This window comes from Thamnophis sirtalis, unplaced genomic scaffold (genome assembly GCF_051295495.1).
Source record: "Thamnophis sirtalis isolate CommonGarterSnake01/CBP01778 unplaced genomic scaffold, rThaSir2_p1.2 scaffold_3, whole genome shotgun sequence".
Taxonomy (NCBI): domain Eukaryota; kingdom Metazoa; phylum Chordata; class Lepidosauria; order Squamata; family Natricidae; genus Thamnophis; species Thamnophis sirtalis.
The window spans coordinates 155845652-155863122 of NW_028261383.1; the positions used below are offsets into that span (position 1 = coordinate 155845652).

The window sequence follows — 17471 nt, forward strand, 5'->3', positions numbered from 1 at the left end:
CTCTCAGCCCTAGATTGCAGACAAAGGAAACTACTTCTGAAATCTTGCCAAGAAAACTGCAAGGACGTGTCCAGAGAGTCATCAGGAATTACCAGTGACACAAAAGCATATACATTTCATTAGTCCAGGGATAGGCAACTTGACACCATCCTTTGGACTACAGTTCCAATCAAGCCTAATTGGGAAAATAATTAGTAGGAAAGTATGGAAGAGCAGTCAGAAACAAGTGTTGCCTTCCCTATATCTATTAATCCAGTTCAAAACAAGCATCTGTAAATAGGGTCTACTGGGTTTAATGACAATTATCACTACTTTAGATGCCAGAATATGCAACCTTAACCAAGCCAAATCCTACCCTTGACTTTGGAGTGATGCATAAGGGCCATCCTCCAAGAAGCAGTGGATGGGATCCAAGTAAAAAAAAGTTTGATTTCATTTCATTTACATTTAATATAAAATCAGTAATATGTGATATATGAACTGTTTTTCTAAGTTTGCCATATAATTCGTTACAATCTAGTATTAACATTTAGAAGTCTCTGAGGGCTACAAAAAGTTATGTGAGGCCTTGGTCATGATTGTGTGTTGATGTACAAGAATGCAACATAACTTAATTGATATTGTTCGTACTATTATCTCGCAGGACATTCAGCCCACTGGGGAGGAAAACAGAGATGGGTGGGGGAGGAAAAGACTGAATAAGTTAAATTAATTAATTTATAGAACAAATAAGCCAAAAGAGTGGTACAGTATCTTTAACTAATTTCCTTCCCTGATCATCGGAGTCAGTGAATTGTTTTTCAGAAAGTTGTGTTGGATAGCAGAAAAGTCAAGTTATAACCTATCTATTTTTCATGGAAATGCAACATTCTCTCTCTCCCTCTCCCTCTCTCTCTCCCTCTCTCTCATCTATCTATCATCAATCTCTCATCTATTTATCATCTAATTTATATAGCCACACATCTCATTCAGTGAGGGACTAGACCAGTTTTCTAGGTAAGTTCCTTTTGGAAGTGGTTTGCCCTTGCCTCCTTCCTATGGCTGAGATTCAGTGAGTGGCCTCTAGTCACCAGCTGATTTTGTACTTAAGGCAGGGCTAGAAGTCACCATCTCCCTCTTTCTAGCCTGATGCTTTCACACTACACCAAACTGACTCTATAGCATACATAATAAAATAATCAAATGCATTAAAAACCCCAATGAAATTTAACCAACATAAATCTAGAACATTAAAAACAAAATGGCAGAAAGGCATGCAAGAAAGTGCACCCCTATTTATTTATTTATTTATTTATTTATTTATTTATTTATTTATTTATTTATTAGACTTATATACTGCTTCATAGGGCTTTCAGCCCTCTCTAAGCGGTTTACAAATTTTTTAGCAAATTGAGTCAGCAACTTGCCCCCACAGTCCGGGTCCTCATTTCACCCACCTCGGAAGGATGGAAGGCTGAGTTGACCTTGAGCTGGTGAGATTTGAACCGCTGAACTGCAGATCACAGTCAGCTAAAGTGGCCTGCAGTACTGCACCCTAACCACTGCGCCACCTCGGCTCTATAACCATCTAGTAGGCTTCATTTTATCATAAGAGACCCAGGATAATTGACAATATCATGTTTTAAGGACCTTCTGGAAGGCCTATGGGGGTTGGAACCAGCTTAACCTCAGAGGGAATGAAGTTCTTCCTAGGACAGAAAAGGCTTTCTTCCCAGGTCCTGCCCACAAAACTCCCCGATTGATAGGAGTCATAACATCCCTCTCCTGCCAGGCCTGGTAGGACAGGTAGATGTAACTGGAGAGAAGCAGTACTCAAATAACCCAGTCCCATGGCATGTAAGATTTTAAAGGTCATAGCCAGCATCTTGACCCAGAAGCTAATCGGCAATCAATGCACATTACACAACTATCTGTACTGCTGCATCTTGCATGGCTGAAACTTCCAGATACCCTTCAAGGCCAACCTCATATAGATTGTACATTAGAAATTCTGTTTATATAAAGCACCACATACAGAGCAAACAGAGAGTACAGTCACCATGTGCTTTACTGCTCAACTCTTTTAACTGTAACAGGGAACTCTACTCAGAACAAGAGCATAGAGTATTTACCATAGATACAAACTTGTAAATACTGCCATCTACTGGCTGAATACTATTGTCGTTGCATAGAAATACAATGAATTCCAGCATTGTATAAACCCTGGATACATCTTTTCAAAAAGCATCTATCAAGGAAATTCATTGGGGCAACCTTATGGAACAGAAATTTAGCTGGATCTCTATGACTGGATTGATAAGCCATTGTTTACCTATGAAGGAGTTCATATATTATGCCGAATCATAACCTATGGTTTATAATTGTAATATTTTAGATCCCTAACCCTTTGTTGAGCTAGGACTAGCTGATAAGGGAGGATGGATAAACACAATGAATTGCTGCTTCAGGTAGAGCTCCCTGATTTGGGTTGGGCAAATTTAAGTGACATTTAAATTGAATTACAGGAAATTCTCTCTCTGTTCTGCCATCTAATTGTCAACCAGATGTTTGCAGCCCAGATCTGGCATCCATGTTTCATTTTGCCAGAAATTTTATCTTTTGGAAATACAGTTTTATAATACGGGATTAAAATATTCAGAGGAGGAATCCCCATTGAATTGGATGGACATACTGTACGTCTAGGTGAATGGAACCAAACAAGTCGGGTTTTATTGATTAAGGAAACATAAGCTAAAGATCTACTTATTTTTTTTACAAAAGCTCATAAATATGTCTCAAGCCTTGTTTTAAAAAAGGAAGGAAGGAAAGGAAGGAAGGAAGGAAGGAAGGAAGGAAGGAAGAAAGAAAGAAAGAAAGAAAGAAAGAAAGAAAGAAAGAAAGAAAGAAAGAAAGAAAGAAAGAGAAATAATATCCCAATTAGATGCAATCAGTTTGTTAAGAGAAAAAAAACATCTCTTGTGGGCATTAGCCTGCCTCTCTTTTTTATCTCTACCAATCCCCTCTAAATCCCTGCACATAAAAAGCTGCGTCTTGGGAAGAATCCAAAATAGCTTCCCGCTTGGCTTCTAATTTTATAGTTTGTGAGGCAGTTAAATGTCTGCCATCTCTGGGCCTTAGACTACAAGTTTACAAGTGTGAGAGATGCCCTTCAATAGGAACACTGAAATACGTCTCCCACCTTAAAAACATTGGTAGTCACTAGATGGCGATCTTTCCCAAAGGAGGCTGTTGCTGGAAGACTCAAACTCCCTTTTCCAGAAGTATCTCTGGAGCTCTTTGCCGCTCATTTGCATGTGAATAAAAGGGACCTGTCAAGCTAATAAGAATGCAATTAATTTCCACTGAGCGCATCCTATTCAAAGGTATCTCTGAACGCTTCTGCAGATTTTAATAATATAGCTGGGGGAATTATATAGCATTACAGATAATAAATAATAGATGGTAACAATAGGGGATTAGAAGTGGCAGGTCGGCGCCGTTCCCAGTTACGCTGGCATAAGAATCCAGATCTATCCTTCCAGGGACAGCATCAAAACTCTGCTTCCTTCCTCTCCTTTTGTTGTTACCCGCAATCAGAATATTTCTTAATACACTGAAAAACAAGCTAGGTCTTCTGATGCTTTGTTTTGCAGTGTGGAAACACATTTGTTGAGTTAGAGAGCATTCCGGAGATTTTCTTGCCATTTCTTCTACACATTTACCCTGCTGCAAAGCCTAGTTATCCCAGAGGATGACCCCCGTGTGTTATGTGTTTCATGGACCATCACACAAAATATTTTGTTAATTCTGGGCATCTATGGAAAGTTAGGGCCGCGGTGGCTCAGTGGCTAAGATGCTGAGCTTGTCAATCAGAAAGGTCGGCAATTTGGTGGTTCAAATCCTTAGCGCCACATAACAGAGTGTGCTCCCATTATTTGTCCCAGCTTCTGCCAACCTAGCAGTTCGAAAGCATGTAAAAATGCAAGTAGAAAAAATAGGAACCATCTTTGGTGGGAAGGTAACAGCGTTCCATGCGCCTTCGGCATTTAGTCATGCCAACCACATGACCACAGAGACTTCTTCATACAGCGCTGGGTCTTCGGCTTTGAAATGGAGAGGAGCACCGCCCCCTAGAGTCAGGAACGACTAGCACATATGTGCGAGGGGAACCTTTACCTTTACCTATGGAAAGTTAGAATTCTGCAGGACACAAGTTACCGTGGTTCAGATCAGAGTTGGACAGTTAGCTGGTGCAAACGGAAACTGTTTAAAACTGGCAATCACAGAGAAAGGATGTGGGTGAGGACATCAGCCGAGGTCTTCTAAGGTGGATATTTTTCAGAGGATGGGCCTTTTTGAAGGCATTCTCTGAAGGCTTTCCCAAGTCCCAATGCAAAGATAATACAACCAACAGAGAGAAGGCCAAGGTGCCAGCTGGAAAGCTGCCCTTCATCTCTGACCACCTGGATAAAAAGCCTGAGCTGGCCTAGAAATCACAGCCTTCCACAATACAGTTAAATGCTTTGTGTTTCAGTGTATATTCCGGTAAGCATTCCTAAATATTTCAAAGCATCTTTTGAGACGTAAAAATTAGCAGAGGCAGATTTAAGGCTGCTCTGCCTCATTTGGTCCCCTTATTTTAACCCTCTTTTTATTCTTCTCAAGCACAAAACGTTTTGGAAAGGCTTAGGATGCTGATGAGTGCATGTTTATCCATTGGCAGGATAATTCTCCAAAAGCTGAACAGAATGAAAGTTAATACCCTGGTATTAGAGAGTCAGTTAATGTCTTTTGGGAGTTCTCACAACTCACTAGCGCCTGTACCCTATTGACTCAAGGAACAGTATCATGTGAACTAGGCCCTGTGTGTGTATCTCCACTGCAATTGTGCCTCTGTATGGCAGCAGCTGCATCTCTCTCTGTTTCTGGGGACAATAGAAGTTCTCAGTCTCTAGGCTCTTCAGCCTTCCCATCGTGTCTGGAGCATGGATGTGCAAGGATTCCCGTACGCACATCAGCCAGAACCCAGAAGACCTCAGAACAAGGTCATCAGGCCAGCCCAGGATACATTTTAAAACGAAGAATAAGGTAAAGTGCTGGGATATGATAAAAGTAGCCTAAACAAATTTTTTTTTTCTTTTTGCACGGTGTGCTGAGTTAGGTTTTTGTTGTTGTTGGTTTGCTTGCTTGTTTTTGTTTTTACATTCATGGCTTATGAAATGTACTGAAATATGTTGAAATACTTTTCATATAAATGCTGGTTAAAGAAGCATTTATGTTAAATTAACAAGATGCTGGTCCCATGGTTGTTAATTTTAAACAATCTTAGTGTTGTCATTTACAGTTTTAAAGTTTTAGTTTGTTTTTTATGATTGTAAACCATTTAGAGTCACTTCTAGGTGAAATGGGTAGCATATAAGTTTACTAAATAAATAAAATAAAGTAATAGAATAGAATAGAATTCTTTATTGGCCATGTGTGATTGGACACACAAGGAATTTGTCTTTGGTGCATTATGCTCTCAGTGTACATAAGGAGAATAAAATACATTCATCAAGAATAAAAAAGATACAACACTTAGTGATAGTCAAGGTTACTAATAAGCTATCAATTTGTACTAGTAAACAAATAAAACAATATAAGTTGAAAGATACAAGCAACAAGTCTTAAGTGGGGACAGATAGATACTAGGAAGGAAGAGAAGAATAATAGTAATACAGTCTTAGTAAATTATTTGACAGTGTTGGGAATTAGTTGTTAAGCAGCAGATCCCAAGAACAATGTCAGAGCTCTTTCTTAAGAAAGGTGCAGTGATGGGAACAACTAAGATTCCATGCAGACCTCTCGAACTCCCTTGTGTCCTCTCGAAGAGGACACAAGTCACCCATGGGGGTGAGAAGGGAATTTTTATTTTGGAATAAAATTTTAATTGGACTAAATTATTTTTTACTACTTGAGATATCAATATGTCAAAAAAGTCAAGATGTCAGCCATAAAGGTATGATTGAAGCGGCATTTTTAAAAACTTGCATCATGGATTCCAGCTTGAGTTTTTGGGCTTCTCTTTGCAGACAACCTTGGAATAGATTTTGTGCCCTCCTTGCAGCTGCACTCATAATTTACGTGTAGCTTTAGTGCATGCCGTGTCATTCCCAAATAATTATAAGCCATCATTAAGGCAAGGTACAGAGCAGACAGTTATATTTAAACAACCATACGAGCTATCAGCTTGAAATGTCCCATTTCTTTTTCTCACCTCCACAGCCTCAATGAAAATTTGAGGAATTGTGGCTCATACGGTATCATAGATTGGCTTAAGGCTATGTCTGCTTTAGCAGTTAACACACGGGAGAGATCTCAGGCAAAGAAAAAAACAAGAGGCTACATGTGAAAAGGTTTCCCATATCTTGGAGGTAGAATTGTCGCGTTGAGGTCGGTTGTGGTTTGTAAGGTCAACCTGCTTGCATAAATGTGTCCGTTTGCTTCGTTGCAATATCTCGGTAAACAGATTTCGCAAGGTGGAATCGCTCGTTCGTCTTTTTGAACCGCGAAAAAGTTCACAAAACCTCTTAACAGTATTTCCAGCTCAGATACAATAGATGGGTGCATAGGTGTGTGTGTGTGAGAGAGAGAGAGAGAGAGAGAGAGAGAGAGAGAGAGAGAGAGAGAGACAGACAGACAGACAGACAGACAGACAGACAGACAGAGACAGAGACAGAGACAGAGACAGAGACAGAGACACAGAGAATATGGGGAGAGTCAACAACTGCCTTTTGGGTCCAGCTTCTGCTCCAGTTCCAAAGGATGCCTGAAGCAGTTTTGAAACAGCTTTGAATATGGTTTATTTAATTTATGACAGAAGATGAAAGGAGGAGTGTATGTGTGTATGTGTGTGTAATCACCGACAAATTCTTTTTGCAAAATGTGTGGTGTGCTTCTATAGTAAAAATTGAAAACTTGAAGATTCAGGGAGTATCTGTGGAAGGAATCAAAAAGCTGGCCATGCATACTCAGCCAATGTTCTGCCTTTTCTTATGTGCAATGGTACCAATTAAAAAGGGGGTAAGGCTACCATCCCATCATTATGGATATCAACTTATTTTTGCTACCCACTCCTGCACCCCTCAAAGACTTTTCCTTCCTTCTCTTTCACCAATTTATCAATTTTTACCAAATTCTGCCTTTCCTCTAAGGAACCCAAGATAATCCATATGTCTACTTTTCCCAATATGTTTCCATCCTGGTGGGTTTAGGTTAGACCAGTGATGGTTAACCTTTTTTCCCTCTCGCGCCGAAATTGGGTGCACGTGCACAACAGCATGTGTGTGTGTCCATACCCATAATGCATTGTGCCCCAGTCTCCTGCGCATGTGCACGCGATGCCCCCCCCCAAGGCTTTCCTCTAGTCTCTGGGGAGGCTGAAAATGTCCTCCCCAGGGCTCAGAGGCCCTCCGGAGGCCGGAGACAGGTCCATTTCCAGACTTGCAGAACTTCCAGAAGGCCCGTTTTTCGCCCTCCCAGAAACTCTGCGCAGGTCCTGCACTTACCTGGCATCCAAAACTGGCCACCTGGAGACTCCTGGGAGGGGTGGGGTGGGGTGGGAGGGGTGGGGTGGGGTGGGAGGGGCCAGCCAGTCCTTTCAACTATCAGTTCAGCCAACCAGATGTAAAATTAGCATCCAGTTCGTCCAAATCGGCTGAATCCCCTCCCCGTGCCCCAGGGGGGCCTCCCTGAAGCCTCCTGGGGGCCAAAAATGGAGCACTGCACCCCACGTGCTCCCCCTGCCCCAAGCATGCGTGCGTGACTCCCCATGCATGGGTACGCATTTCCGCATGCACGGCAGAGACCCCAAAATCAGCTTGGTAGCGGGAGGCGTGCATGCATGCACAGTGGAGCTGAGATGAGTGATGGCTCATGTGTCTGCAGAGAAGGCTTCGTGCGCCATCTGTGGCACGTATGCCATAGGTTCGCCATCAGGGGGTTAGACTGAATATTGGTAGCTATTCCAAGTTCATCACATTCAAGTGAAAATTTGAACTGTGTTCATTGTAGTCTCACTCAGGGTGATGGAAAACTTTTTCAAGCTAGAGACCAGTCATGGTCTGAAATTGGCAAACCGAGGGCTGCATTCCAGAAGGCAGGGAAGACTAGCAAGAAAGTGGATGTGGCCCGGAAATATTTATTTTTCATTTCTCATAATAAGACAGTTTATTGTGTTTTAAATTATATTCTTCTTCTGTCACCAATTCCTTAATATGACAGCATCAGAACGGCCCGGGGGGGGGGGGGGGAAGCATGTCTAGCAGTCTGAGAAACTTTGAAGTAGTTCTTAGTCATCCTGGACCATACTCTGTCATTTGAGGACAACTTATTTGCTTGTCTTCTCCTCAGGGATGGATGCAGTCTTGATTTCCTCACTCTCTTGACCTGGATGGGAGTCGGTAGAAAGAGGGTTGAGTTTAGACATTGCCCTGGTCAAGAAGCATCACATTAACACGAGATTGCTGCTTCCCCCTCCTAGTAAAAGAGGGGAGTTGAGATTTGTACACCCTGTTCTAGAATTGGATACTGTATGTGGATATTTTGGATTGCCATGTGTCTTGCTTTACTAACTCTTATTTTTTAAAGGTTATTAGAGGACAGTAAACTCAAACTTGCCTAAAGATATTCATTAAAAAGGGGAGGTATCCTAAGTATCTTCTGTGCGTTGGTACTCTGAATGTACAGGTAGTCCTCGACTTACGATCACAATTGAGCCCAACATTTTTGTTGCTAAGTGAGACATTTGTTAAGTGCCCCATTTTACAACCCTTCTTACCATATTTTTTAAGTGAATCACTGCAGTTGATAAGTTAGTAGCGTGGTTGTTAAGTGAATCTGGCTTCCCCATTGACTTTGTTTTGTCAGAAAGTCGCGAAAAGGGATCACATGATCTCAGGACAATGCAACGGTCATAAATATGAGTAAGTTGCCAAGCATCTGAATTTTGATCACATGACTGTAGGGATGGTGCAATGGCCGTAAGAGTGAAAAACGCTATCTAAAGCGTTTTAGATAGAAGGCAGTGCCAGGTGTGGGCCCTGGGAAGTCGGGAGGAGTAGGGATGGGGATTTATGGGGGGTGGGTAGGTGAGTGTTAACATAGTCTCAATAAGAACAAGAATGCACTTATATACGGTTGTTCTTTTTTTTTTTCCTTTTTTTTTCTCTTTTCTTTCTTTATATTTTTTTTCCCTTGGTTTATTTTACTTTTTATCAGATTATAATAAACAACACTTGAATAAAGGAATACACCAAGGAGGGAGGTAGAGGGAAAGAGGAGGGAGGAGTAAGGAAGGAGTAAGGGGAATGTAAGGAGGGTGTGTTGGGAGTAAGGGGAGAAGGAAGGTTTGAGGGGAAAGGGAAGTAGGAGGGGAGCGTTAGAGGGAGGAAAGGAAAGTTGGAGGGGGTAGATGGGGTGTATGGAGGATGGAAGTGTCAGGTGGGGTTGTGAATGATGAGTTGTGTTTTCTTTTTTTTTTTTTTTTTTTATTTATTTATTTTTTTTTCTTATAGCAAATACCCTGTATATAAGTGATTGTAAAATGGAATGTGAAAATGAATAAAATATATTTTAAAAAAAAGAGTGAAAAACGCTGAAAAGTCACTTTTTTCAGTGCCATTGGAGCTTTGAATGGTCACTAAACAAACCGTTGTAAATTGAGGACAACCTGTAACTCCTAATGTGGGAATGGGGAGAAGGTTGACGAAAATTGTATGTTGTCCTGCAAAGTGATCTCTAAATATTGCCGTGCAATGAATAATATAATCATGCTTAGGATAAAACTGGGCTTCAGTTGATTTGATAGTATGTAAACCAAAATGAAGGGACGCAGTGGCTCAGTGGCTAAGATGCCGAGCTTGTCAATCAGAAAGGTCGGCAGTTTGGCAGGTCGAATCCCTAGTGCCGCATAATGGAGTGAGCTCCCATTACTTGTCCCAGCTTCTGCCAGTTTGAAAGCATGTAAAAAATGCAAGTAGAAAAATAGGGACCACCTTTGGTGGGAAGGTAACAGCGTTCCATGTGCCTTCGGTGTTTAGTCATGCCAGCCACATGACCACTGAGATGTCTTCGGATAGCGCTGGCTCTTCGGCTTTGAAATGGAGATGAGCACTGCCCCCTAGAGTTGGGAACGACTAGCACATATGTGCTAGGAGAATCTTTACCTTTAAACCAAAATGGGTCATTCATTAATAGGGAAACCTGAACTAGATAGGGAAGTTTCCAAGTTAGGCTGTAAGAAAATAAATGATAAAGAGCTATCTAGTGCAATGAATGGAAGAAAAGTAGATGCATTATTTGTCTGTGAAATGAAGAGAAGAGAAATAAAACCTTCTTGAGAAACTAACAGAAGCATGCAATAGGTCTGAATGAAAGTCTTCAGACCTTATGGAGAAAAGTTGATTAATACATGCAGGGAACTTAATTACGATTGAGGGGATTAAAATGCATGTCATAAAATATTAATTGGTGCCGTCTAGGTTATTAAGGCTCCCCATTAAAGCAGGGAACCATAAGTTGATGGTCATGCCATGTCACACTCCAATGAAATTGGGGAAAGGGGTTATTCTGCTAGGTGACATGAATGGATGGAGGAAAAGGAGGTGAGAAAATACATAAAATGTGATTGGACCACTTGGAGACCTAAGAATAAATGACATCTTTTTTATGAGTTTCTCTGTTCAGAAAAATAAGCTACTGATTTTTGAATGCACACTTTAAACTTTATATTCATTCTACTATAGGTAGGAATAGGTCTAAATAGGTATATATAAAAATAGGAATATTCCTACCTATAGTGGAATAAATCCAAAAGCACAATTGATTTTATTCTTTGTGATGCAACAGTGAGAGAGAGAAATGAAAGATACAGGGTGATGATAGGATATGAATGTGGCATATAATTATTTTTTAGTGGTAGCGTCAAGAGTTGACCTGTGGGGGGGGGGGAAATGGACATGGAAGAAAAGGAAAGAAGTGAAAGAACCCAGAGTTAAAGTAGAGCAACTGCAGATAGAAAAAGTACAAGTTATGCCTGAAGAAATATTGTACGGTAGACTGATCTTTCAATAGAATGAATGAAAAGGAAAGGATGTAAGGAAAGACAATGAGAAGCTGCTTGGGAGAGAGAGAAGTTTGATGTTACCAGTGCCATAGAAGAGTGTGGAGTTTCACTAAGTATTTAAAAAAAAAGATACCGGGTGGAATGAAATTAAAAAGGGGTTAGATAAGAAAAAATGAGAATGGTTGCTGTTGCAAAGAATAACAATGTAAGAAAGATCTTCTCTAATATGTGTGTGTGTGTGGGGGGGAGTTACAAGGAATGTAATCAAAGAGAGGAAGGAACAATTAAAGGAGGCATAGAAAATACAGGGTAGTTATAAAAACCATTTTGGAAGTAGGTAAAGAGGGCCTGCAGCAGCATGAACAGAATTAAAAATAAAAGTGATGACATGATTTGAGATGAAAGTGAAGAGAAGGAAGGCTGGAAGGAGTATTTTGGAGATTTGAATGAGAAGGATATGTCAAAGAGTGGAATTCAAACAAGTGCTATAAATATTCATGTTAAAAAAAATAGATGAAAAGAACACGACTCCAGCATGATGAAAACGGATGAAACTAAATAAATGCTACTATAGATGCTGTAGTTTGCTTCTAGAGCAACTACACAAGATCTGTGTATGGACTGCATCCATGCGTGACAATGTTTATCAGTGTCATTATTATTATTATTTCCCCATCGGAGGTAAAAGCAGCACAAATGAATGCAAAAGAGTGGCAAGGAAAATTGAATGAATGGAAATTAATGGTGAAAAGTAGGTGAAATTCTGAATTTTGATCAAAATGTTTATTAAAGGGGGAGAAATACTTAAGCCGCCCAGATGTTGATAGAGATTGGAGTTAGCATGTGGTCCCATGCATGCAATGAATGCTTGTAGCAGATAGATCTGCGTATAAGAGCATTCTTCTGCCCACTTAGTTATATGAAAATGGGACAGGCATGTTAGGGAAAACGTAAGAAGTTGAATGGCATGGGAATGACATTCTTAAAAACTGTGTATGGTAAAACAGGAAGAAGTTGAAAAAATTATGAGCACTGAATGAATGTGAACCAGATACAAAAACTATTGAAAGACCTATGTTGACGTGGTTTATAAGTTCATAAATGATGATTTAACAGCAAAAGTGATATGGCAAACTTCTTTCAGCAGGCTAGAGAAAAAAAAACAAAATAATAAATTTCCAAGGACCCAAAAGTTTAGACAAATCGATTTGCTGTAGAAAAGCTAAAGAAGCCATTACAGGAGAACCCAAATGATTTTCAAATGCAAGATTAATGTACAGTCAAATCAAAGTTCACATTGTTGTGCCTCTTTCTCCCACTTGCATGATAAAGTGGGCTAATTTCCACCTGCTTCTTATTTGAGTTAATGGATTACTGTGTGGTCAGGCTGTTTGCTTGTGAACACCCAAGGCTTAGCTGTTGCCAAATGTATGAAGGAAGAATCAATAGACCATTCAGAGGAAGGGGAAGACTGGAAGAGCTGAGGTTGGATGGAACTGATGAGGTCCTCCAGAACAGAGAGATGAAAAGATTAAAGAACAAAAGGGAATGGACAAAATGGTGCCTGGGAATGTACAAGCAAGGAAGTTTCCTCCTAACTAGAGAAAGATAGGAAGAGGTCTAGCATATTGAATCAATATAAACTAGCTTTAGCTACTGTATGTTTCTTTTTTTATCTCATGCTTTTAACATCCTTGGTTTATAGTACTGTATTTTTCGGAGTATAAGATGCACCTTTCCCCCCCAAAAAAGAGAGTGAAACTCTGGATGCATCTTATATGCTGAATACAGCATTTGTGGCCTCCTGAAACCTTGCACTCTTCACAAAAATGGATGTTGATAGCCTTTAGGAGACTTGTAGAGTGCTCCTGGGGGCTGGGGAGAGAAAAAAAACAGCCTGTTTTTTGCTTGTCCTCCCCCCATCCCCCAGGAGCACTCTACAAGCCTCCTAAAGACTATGCATGCCCTTTTTGGGGGGCAAAAACTAGGCCCGTTTTCGTGAAAAACTGGCTGTTTTTTGCTCGTTTTTGCGCCCCCCCCCCCCCCAGGAGCACTTGCAGGTCTCTCAAACTCTCCGCCTGCCTCGTTTTTCACAAAAAATGAGGCGTGCGGATGGTTTGGGAGGTCTGCAGAGTGCAAAAAAATTTTTTAATTTACCTCTTCAAAATCTTATATGCCAGTGCATCTTAAACTCTGAAAAATACGATACTTGTTCTTTGAATTTGTATGCTCTCTGTGTGAAGTTGTTTACTCTAGAAGGGTGACTTGATAGGTATATGTGTAACTAGCAGGTGGAGTCTTGAAGTTCCTCATCAACATTTCGCACCTGAACAACAGGCTGAGCAGGCATATAGGACACCTGGTCATAGTTTTCTTCTTTTGTTCTCTTTCGACAATGGATTTCCTCCCTTTTGGCCATGTCCAAGCAGAAGCTCTTGCATCATGCAATCCCCTTCCAGTAGATGTATCCCAAAGGGAGGTGTGACGTTTCAAGCATAGTAAGAAAATTCCTAGAGCGACAGTCAAGAAGTAGCAAATCTCCCCCGCTCACACTCATAATTTATAACATTAACAGCCTTGCAGCACAGTTAGCATCATGGCAGTCATGCATTCTTTCCCATTATTTAGAAGAAATAATTATTAGTAAATACACCCAGTGATCCTATCAGTCTTCAGCGTCACTGTAGTGCAATGAGAACCTGCCTCTAGTATAAAACTGAGCCACAAACCTCTACTAGGGCAGATGGGAGCACTATTCCCACTGAAGATCATAGCAGATGTATTATTCATTTATATAATTTCGACTGTGCATTTATTATGCTCAAGGGGACTCAGAACTGATAAAAACTCTGTGACAATGAAATCCAATTAAAAATAAAACCAGCAATCCATCACTTTAAAGCTACAATAAAAACAAATCCAATTACAAGGGGACCATAAACAGCTCCCTCCATGAGAACTCAAAGCCACCTAGCATGGCATACCACCCTGTTTTCTGAAAATGTGGGTTTTTTAAATGTAGCTTTGAGGCAACTGCTGGGTATCTATGCTGAAACCTCTGCAATGACAGGAAAAAAACCAGGTTTTCCATGGCATCATGATAACTTCACGGAAATGGGCCTGAATTATGTACTAGTAGCTAGCATCGTGCAAGTTATAACATTTGCATCATTTCCACAGGATATCAGGACACAGATGATGTCATCTGCTCCCTTTGCCTCCTGCACAGGTATGAACAGAACCTTCCTCTTTATGCCTTAGTCAACAAGGGAAAGGAATTTATTTATGATCTGGTTATCTTAGTCCGGGGGTCTGCAACCTTAAACAAAGAGCCACAAAGGTCCTAACCAGAAGCCCCCCATTCAATTCTGGAGCCAACTGGAAGTCTGGTTCCTCCACCAGAGTCTCCCTCTAGCACGGTGTCCTTTTTCCTCTTCCTGTCCTAAACGAAAGCCCTATCAATTGTGGAGCCAATTGCCATAGAGTCTCCTTTTGGCACGCCATGCTTCCCCGCTCTCCCCCAACCGGAAGCTCCTCTCAAAATTATGGTGCCGATCAGTGGTGGGTTTCAAAAAATTTTGGAACCTCTTCTGTAGGTGTAGCCTACTTTCCGGGTCCACTGGTGGAACCTCTTCTAACCGGTTCGGTAGATTTGATGAACCGGTTCTACCAAATAGGTGCGAACTGGTAGGAACCCACCTCTGGTGCCCACCGGCAACAGGGAGCCGCAGCAGAGGGATGAAAGTGCCACATGCAGCTCCGAGCTGCGGGATTGCTGACCTCTGTCTTAGTCCTATGGTAGAATACATGATCGCCCATTAAGGGTCTCAGATTCAACTCCTGGAACATCTAGTTAAAGAAATCAATAGCAAGAGCTGGAAAAGATACTTTTCTGACTAATATTCAATTTTAAAATAAAATTGCCTGACAGAATAGTCCAGGGATTAATAGCTTTATTTTGGACTACTTCTCTTATTCATTAATATCCTCAGTTAATTTATATAACTCACACTTTCTGGCCCTCAATCTGGAGGTTAGCAATAAAACCAATAAATAACATCAAAATCTGAAAATAAAAGCAATGTGGAATAAAAAGCAATCTTAAAATCTAAACAAACCAAATCTGTCATTGGAAAAAAGTCTTGCTTAAAGAATATGTAAATGTATACTTCTATGTATAAATGCATACATAAATGTATATATTCTGTGCTTTTTGAAGCATGATGTACAGTAGAAGTAGTTAATACTGTACTGGTGGACCCCAAAGAGCCATAAACCTCCCCTTTGGGCACTGTCCATCCCCCGTTGATTTTAAGATTTTAAATATTCTTTTCATTAAAGAGAAATGAAATGAGATGTTGGTCTGCTGTAAAATGCTATTCTCCAGCACCAAGTTTGATTAGCATAATTCCTGGGGGCTCTAAATTGGACCCTGGGGTATTCTTAGATAAGAAAAATAGTGACTAGCTGAGGGCCAGGGTTTTGTTTGGAGGGGTATCCATTAGCCCAGGGGAAGAAAAACCCAATATAACAAGATTGTTGAAAGCATTTTCCCTAGAGGGCACCAGGAAGAAATTTCATCAGTTTGTCTTCTGTTAAGGGTTGCTTTACATATTAGCCAAATCCAGCATGGCAGCCATTTTGGGATCAGATGAATCTACTCCCCCTTCTGGCAGTTCTTATGCAAGACATTTTCCTTAAATTCCAAATGAGAACATTGACTCCCCCAAATATTGAAAATCCATAATGCTCACCATTGGCCTGGCTGGCTGGCTGGCCAGTTAAGGAGCTGCTGGTACCCCATTTCTTTCCTAAGACCTCATGATATATCAAAAGGCAGATGGGGAAAAAGGTTTGTAATGTTATGTTATTACAATTATTATATATGTCAACAATTATTTCATTATTGATTTATAATAATGTTTACAGGCTTGACTAAGCACACATGTGTATATTTTATATCTGACATACTAACTAGAAATCATAGTGGTTAAGGTGCTGACCTAAAAACCAGGAGATTGTGAGTTTTAATTCTGCCTTAGGCATGAAAGTCAACTAGGTGACTTTGGACCAGTCATTTTCTCTTAGCTCAATCCACCTCATAGGGTTGTTGTGGGGAAAAAGAGGAGGAGGAAGGAGTATTTTATGTATGTTCGCTGCCTTGAGTTACCTATAAAATAATAAATATGGGATAAAAATCAGATAGATAGATAGATAGATAGATAGATAGATAGATAGATAGATAGATAGATAGATAGACAGACAGACAGACAGACAGACAGACAGACAGACAGACACAGACAGATTTATAGATAGAGGTAGACAGACAGTTGAGAGATGATAGAGATAGAGATAGATGGATGATAGCGAGACAGAGAGAGAGAGATACATACATACATACATACATACATACATACATACATACATACATACATACCAGGGGTGGGTTTCTCGCCCCGTTCCAACCGGTTCGGTTGAAACGGGGCCGGCGGCGTCCTCATGCACGAGCGCAGTGCACACATGCGTACTAGCGTCTGTGCAATGCTCCAGCTGCTCCTGGAGGATCGCGCAGGCGCTGTATGTGTCCTGCGCATGCATGGAAGCACAGAACTCGTCAAAACCGGGTAAGAAATGCGGGCGGGCAGGTGGACCCTTTGGCGTTCCCGGAAGTTACTTACTTCCGGGTTCGCGACCAACCGGTTCGTGGGGACCGCCGCGAACCGCCTGAAACCCACCCCTGATACATACATACATACATACATACATACATACATACATACATACCAAGGGTGGGTTTCAATTTTTTTTAGAACCTATTCTGTAGGTGTGGCCTGTTTTGTGGGAGCGGCTTGGCAGTCATGTGACTGGGTGGGAGTGGCCAACTTGATGTTACTCACCAGGAGGTGTCATGGATTGGGTAAAATGTGGTGAAGCTCACTTAACAATGCTCTTGCTTAGCGACCAAAATTTTGGGCTCAATTGTAGTCATAAGTCAAGGACTATCTCTACCTTCCTCTGCATGGCAGCCTTGTCCTAGTAAACTATTTATCCTTTCTGGCAATTTTCCTCTCTGTTAGAGGCACCAAAATAATCCATACAATGTAAGGTTTCCTGCTGCAGAAGGGGGTTGGACTAGATGACTTCCTAGTAGCCTTCTAGCCCTAAATTGCTGTGCTGTTTTTCTTTCTTTCTGCTAACAAAGAAACCTGCCTGAGGCTCATTCTACATGCCTGCCAGATAGAGATAATGAGATAATGACCCTAGAGAAAGTTTGGCTCCATTCACAAGCAGGGAATCATCCAAACCCTTTTAGAAACACAATGCTCATATTGCACAAACCCCAAAACTTCAAAAACATAAAACGATTTAAAGCAGTAGCATTTGTTTT

At 40.9% G+C, this 17471-nt stretch overlaps 1 protein-coding gene across 2 annotated transcripts in view; it reads left to right on the top strand.

Moving 5' to 3' along the window:
• The window catches only part of MAP3K12 (mitogen-activated protein kinase kinase kinase 12), a 127259-nt gene that overhangs the window by 17986 nt on the left and 91802 nt on the right, over positions 1–17471 (top strand). Inside the window, exon 1 of one of the 2 annotated variants that reach the window (XM_087710509.1) lies at positions 4904–5067. The exons of the other annotated variant lie outside the window; for it this stretch is intronic. Within the exon in view, the coding sequence (XP_087566635.1) occupies positions 4969–5067 (99 nt within the window). The 5' untranslated portion in view covers positions 4904–4968. Of the gene's footprint in view, positions 1–4903; positions 5068–17471 lie in introns of those variants that run through there. 2 annotated transcript variants of the gene reach the window in all.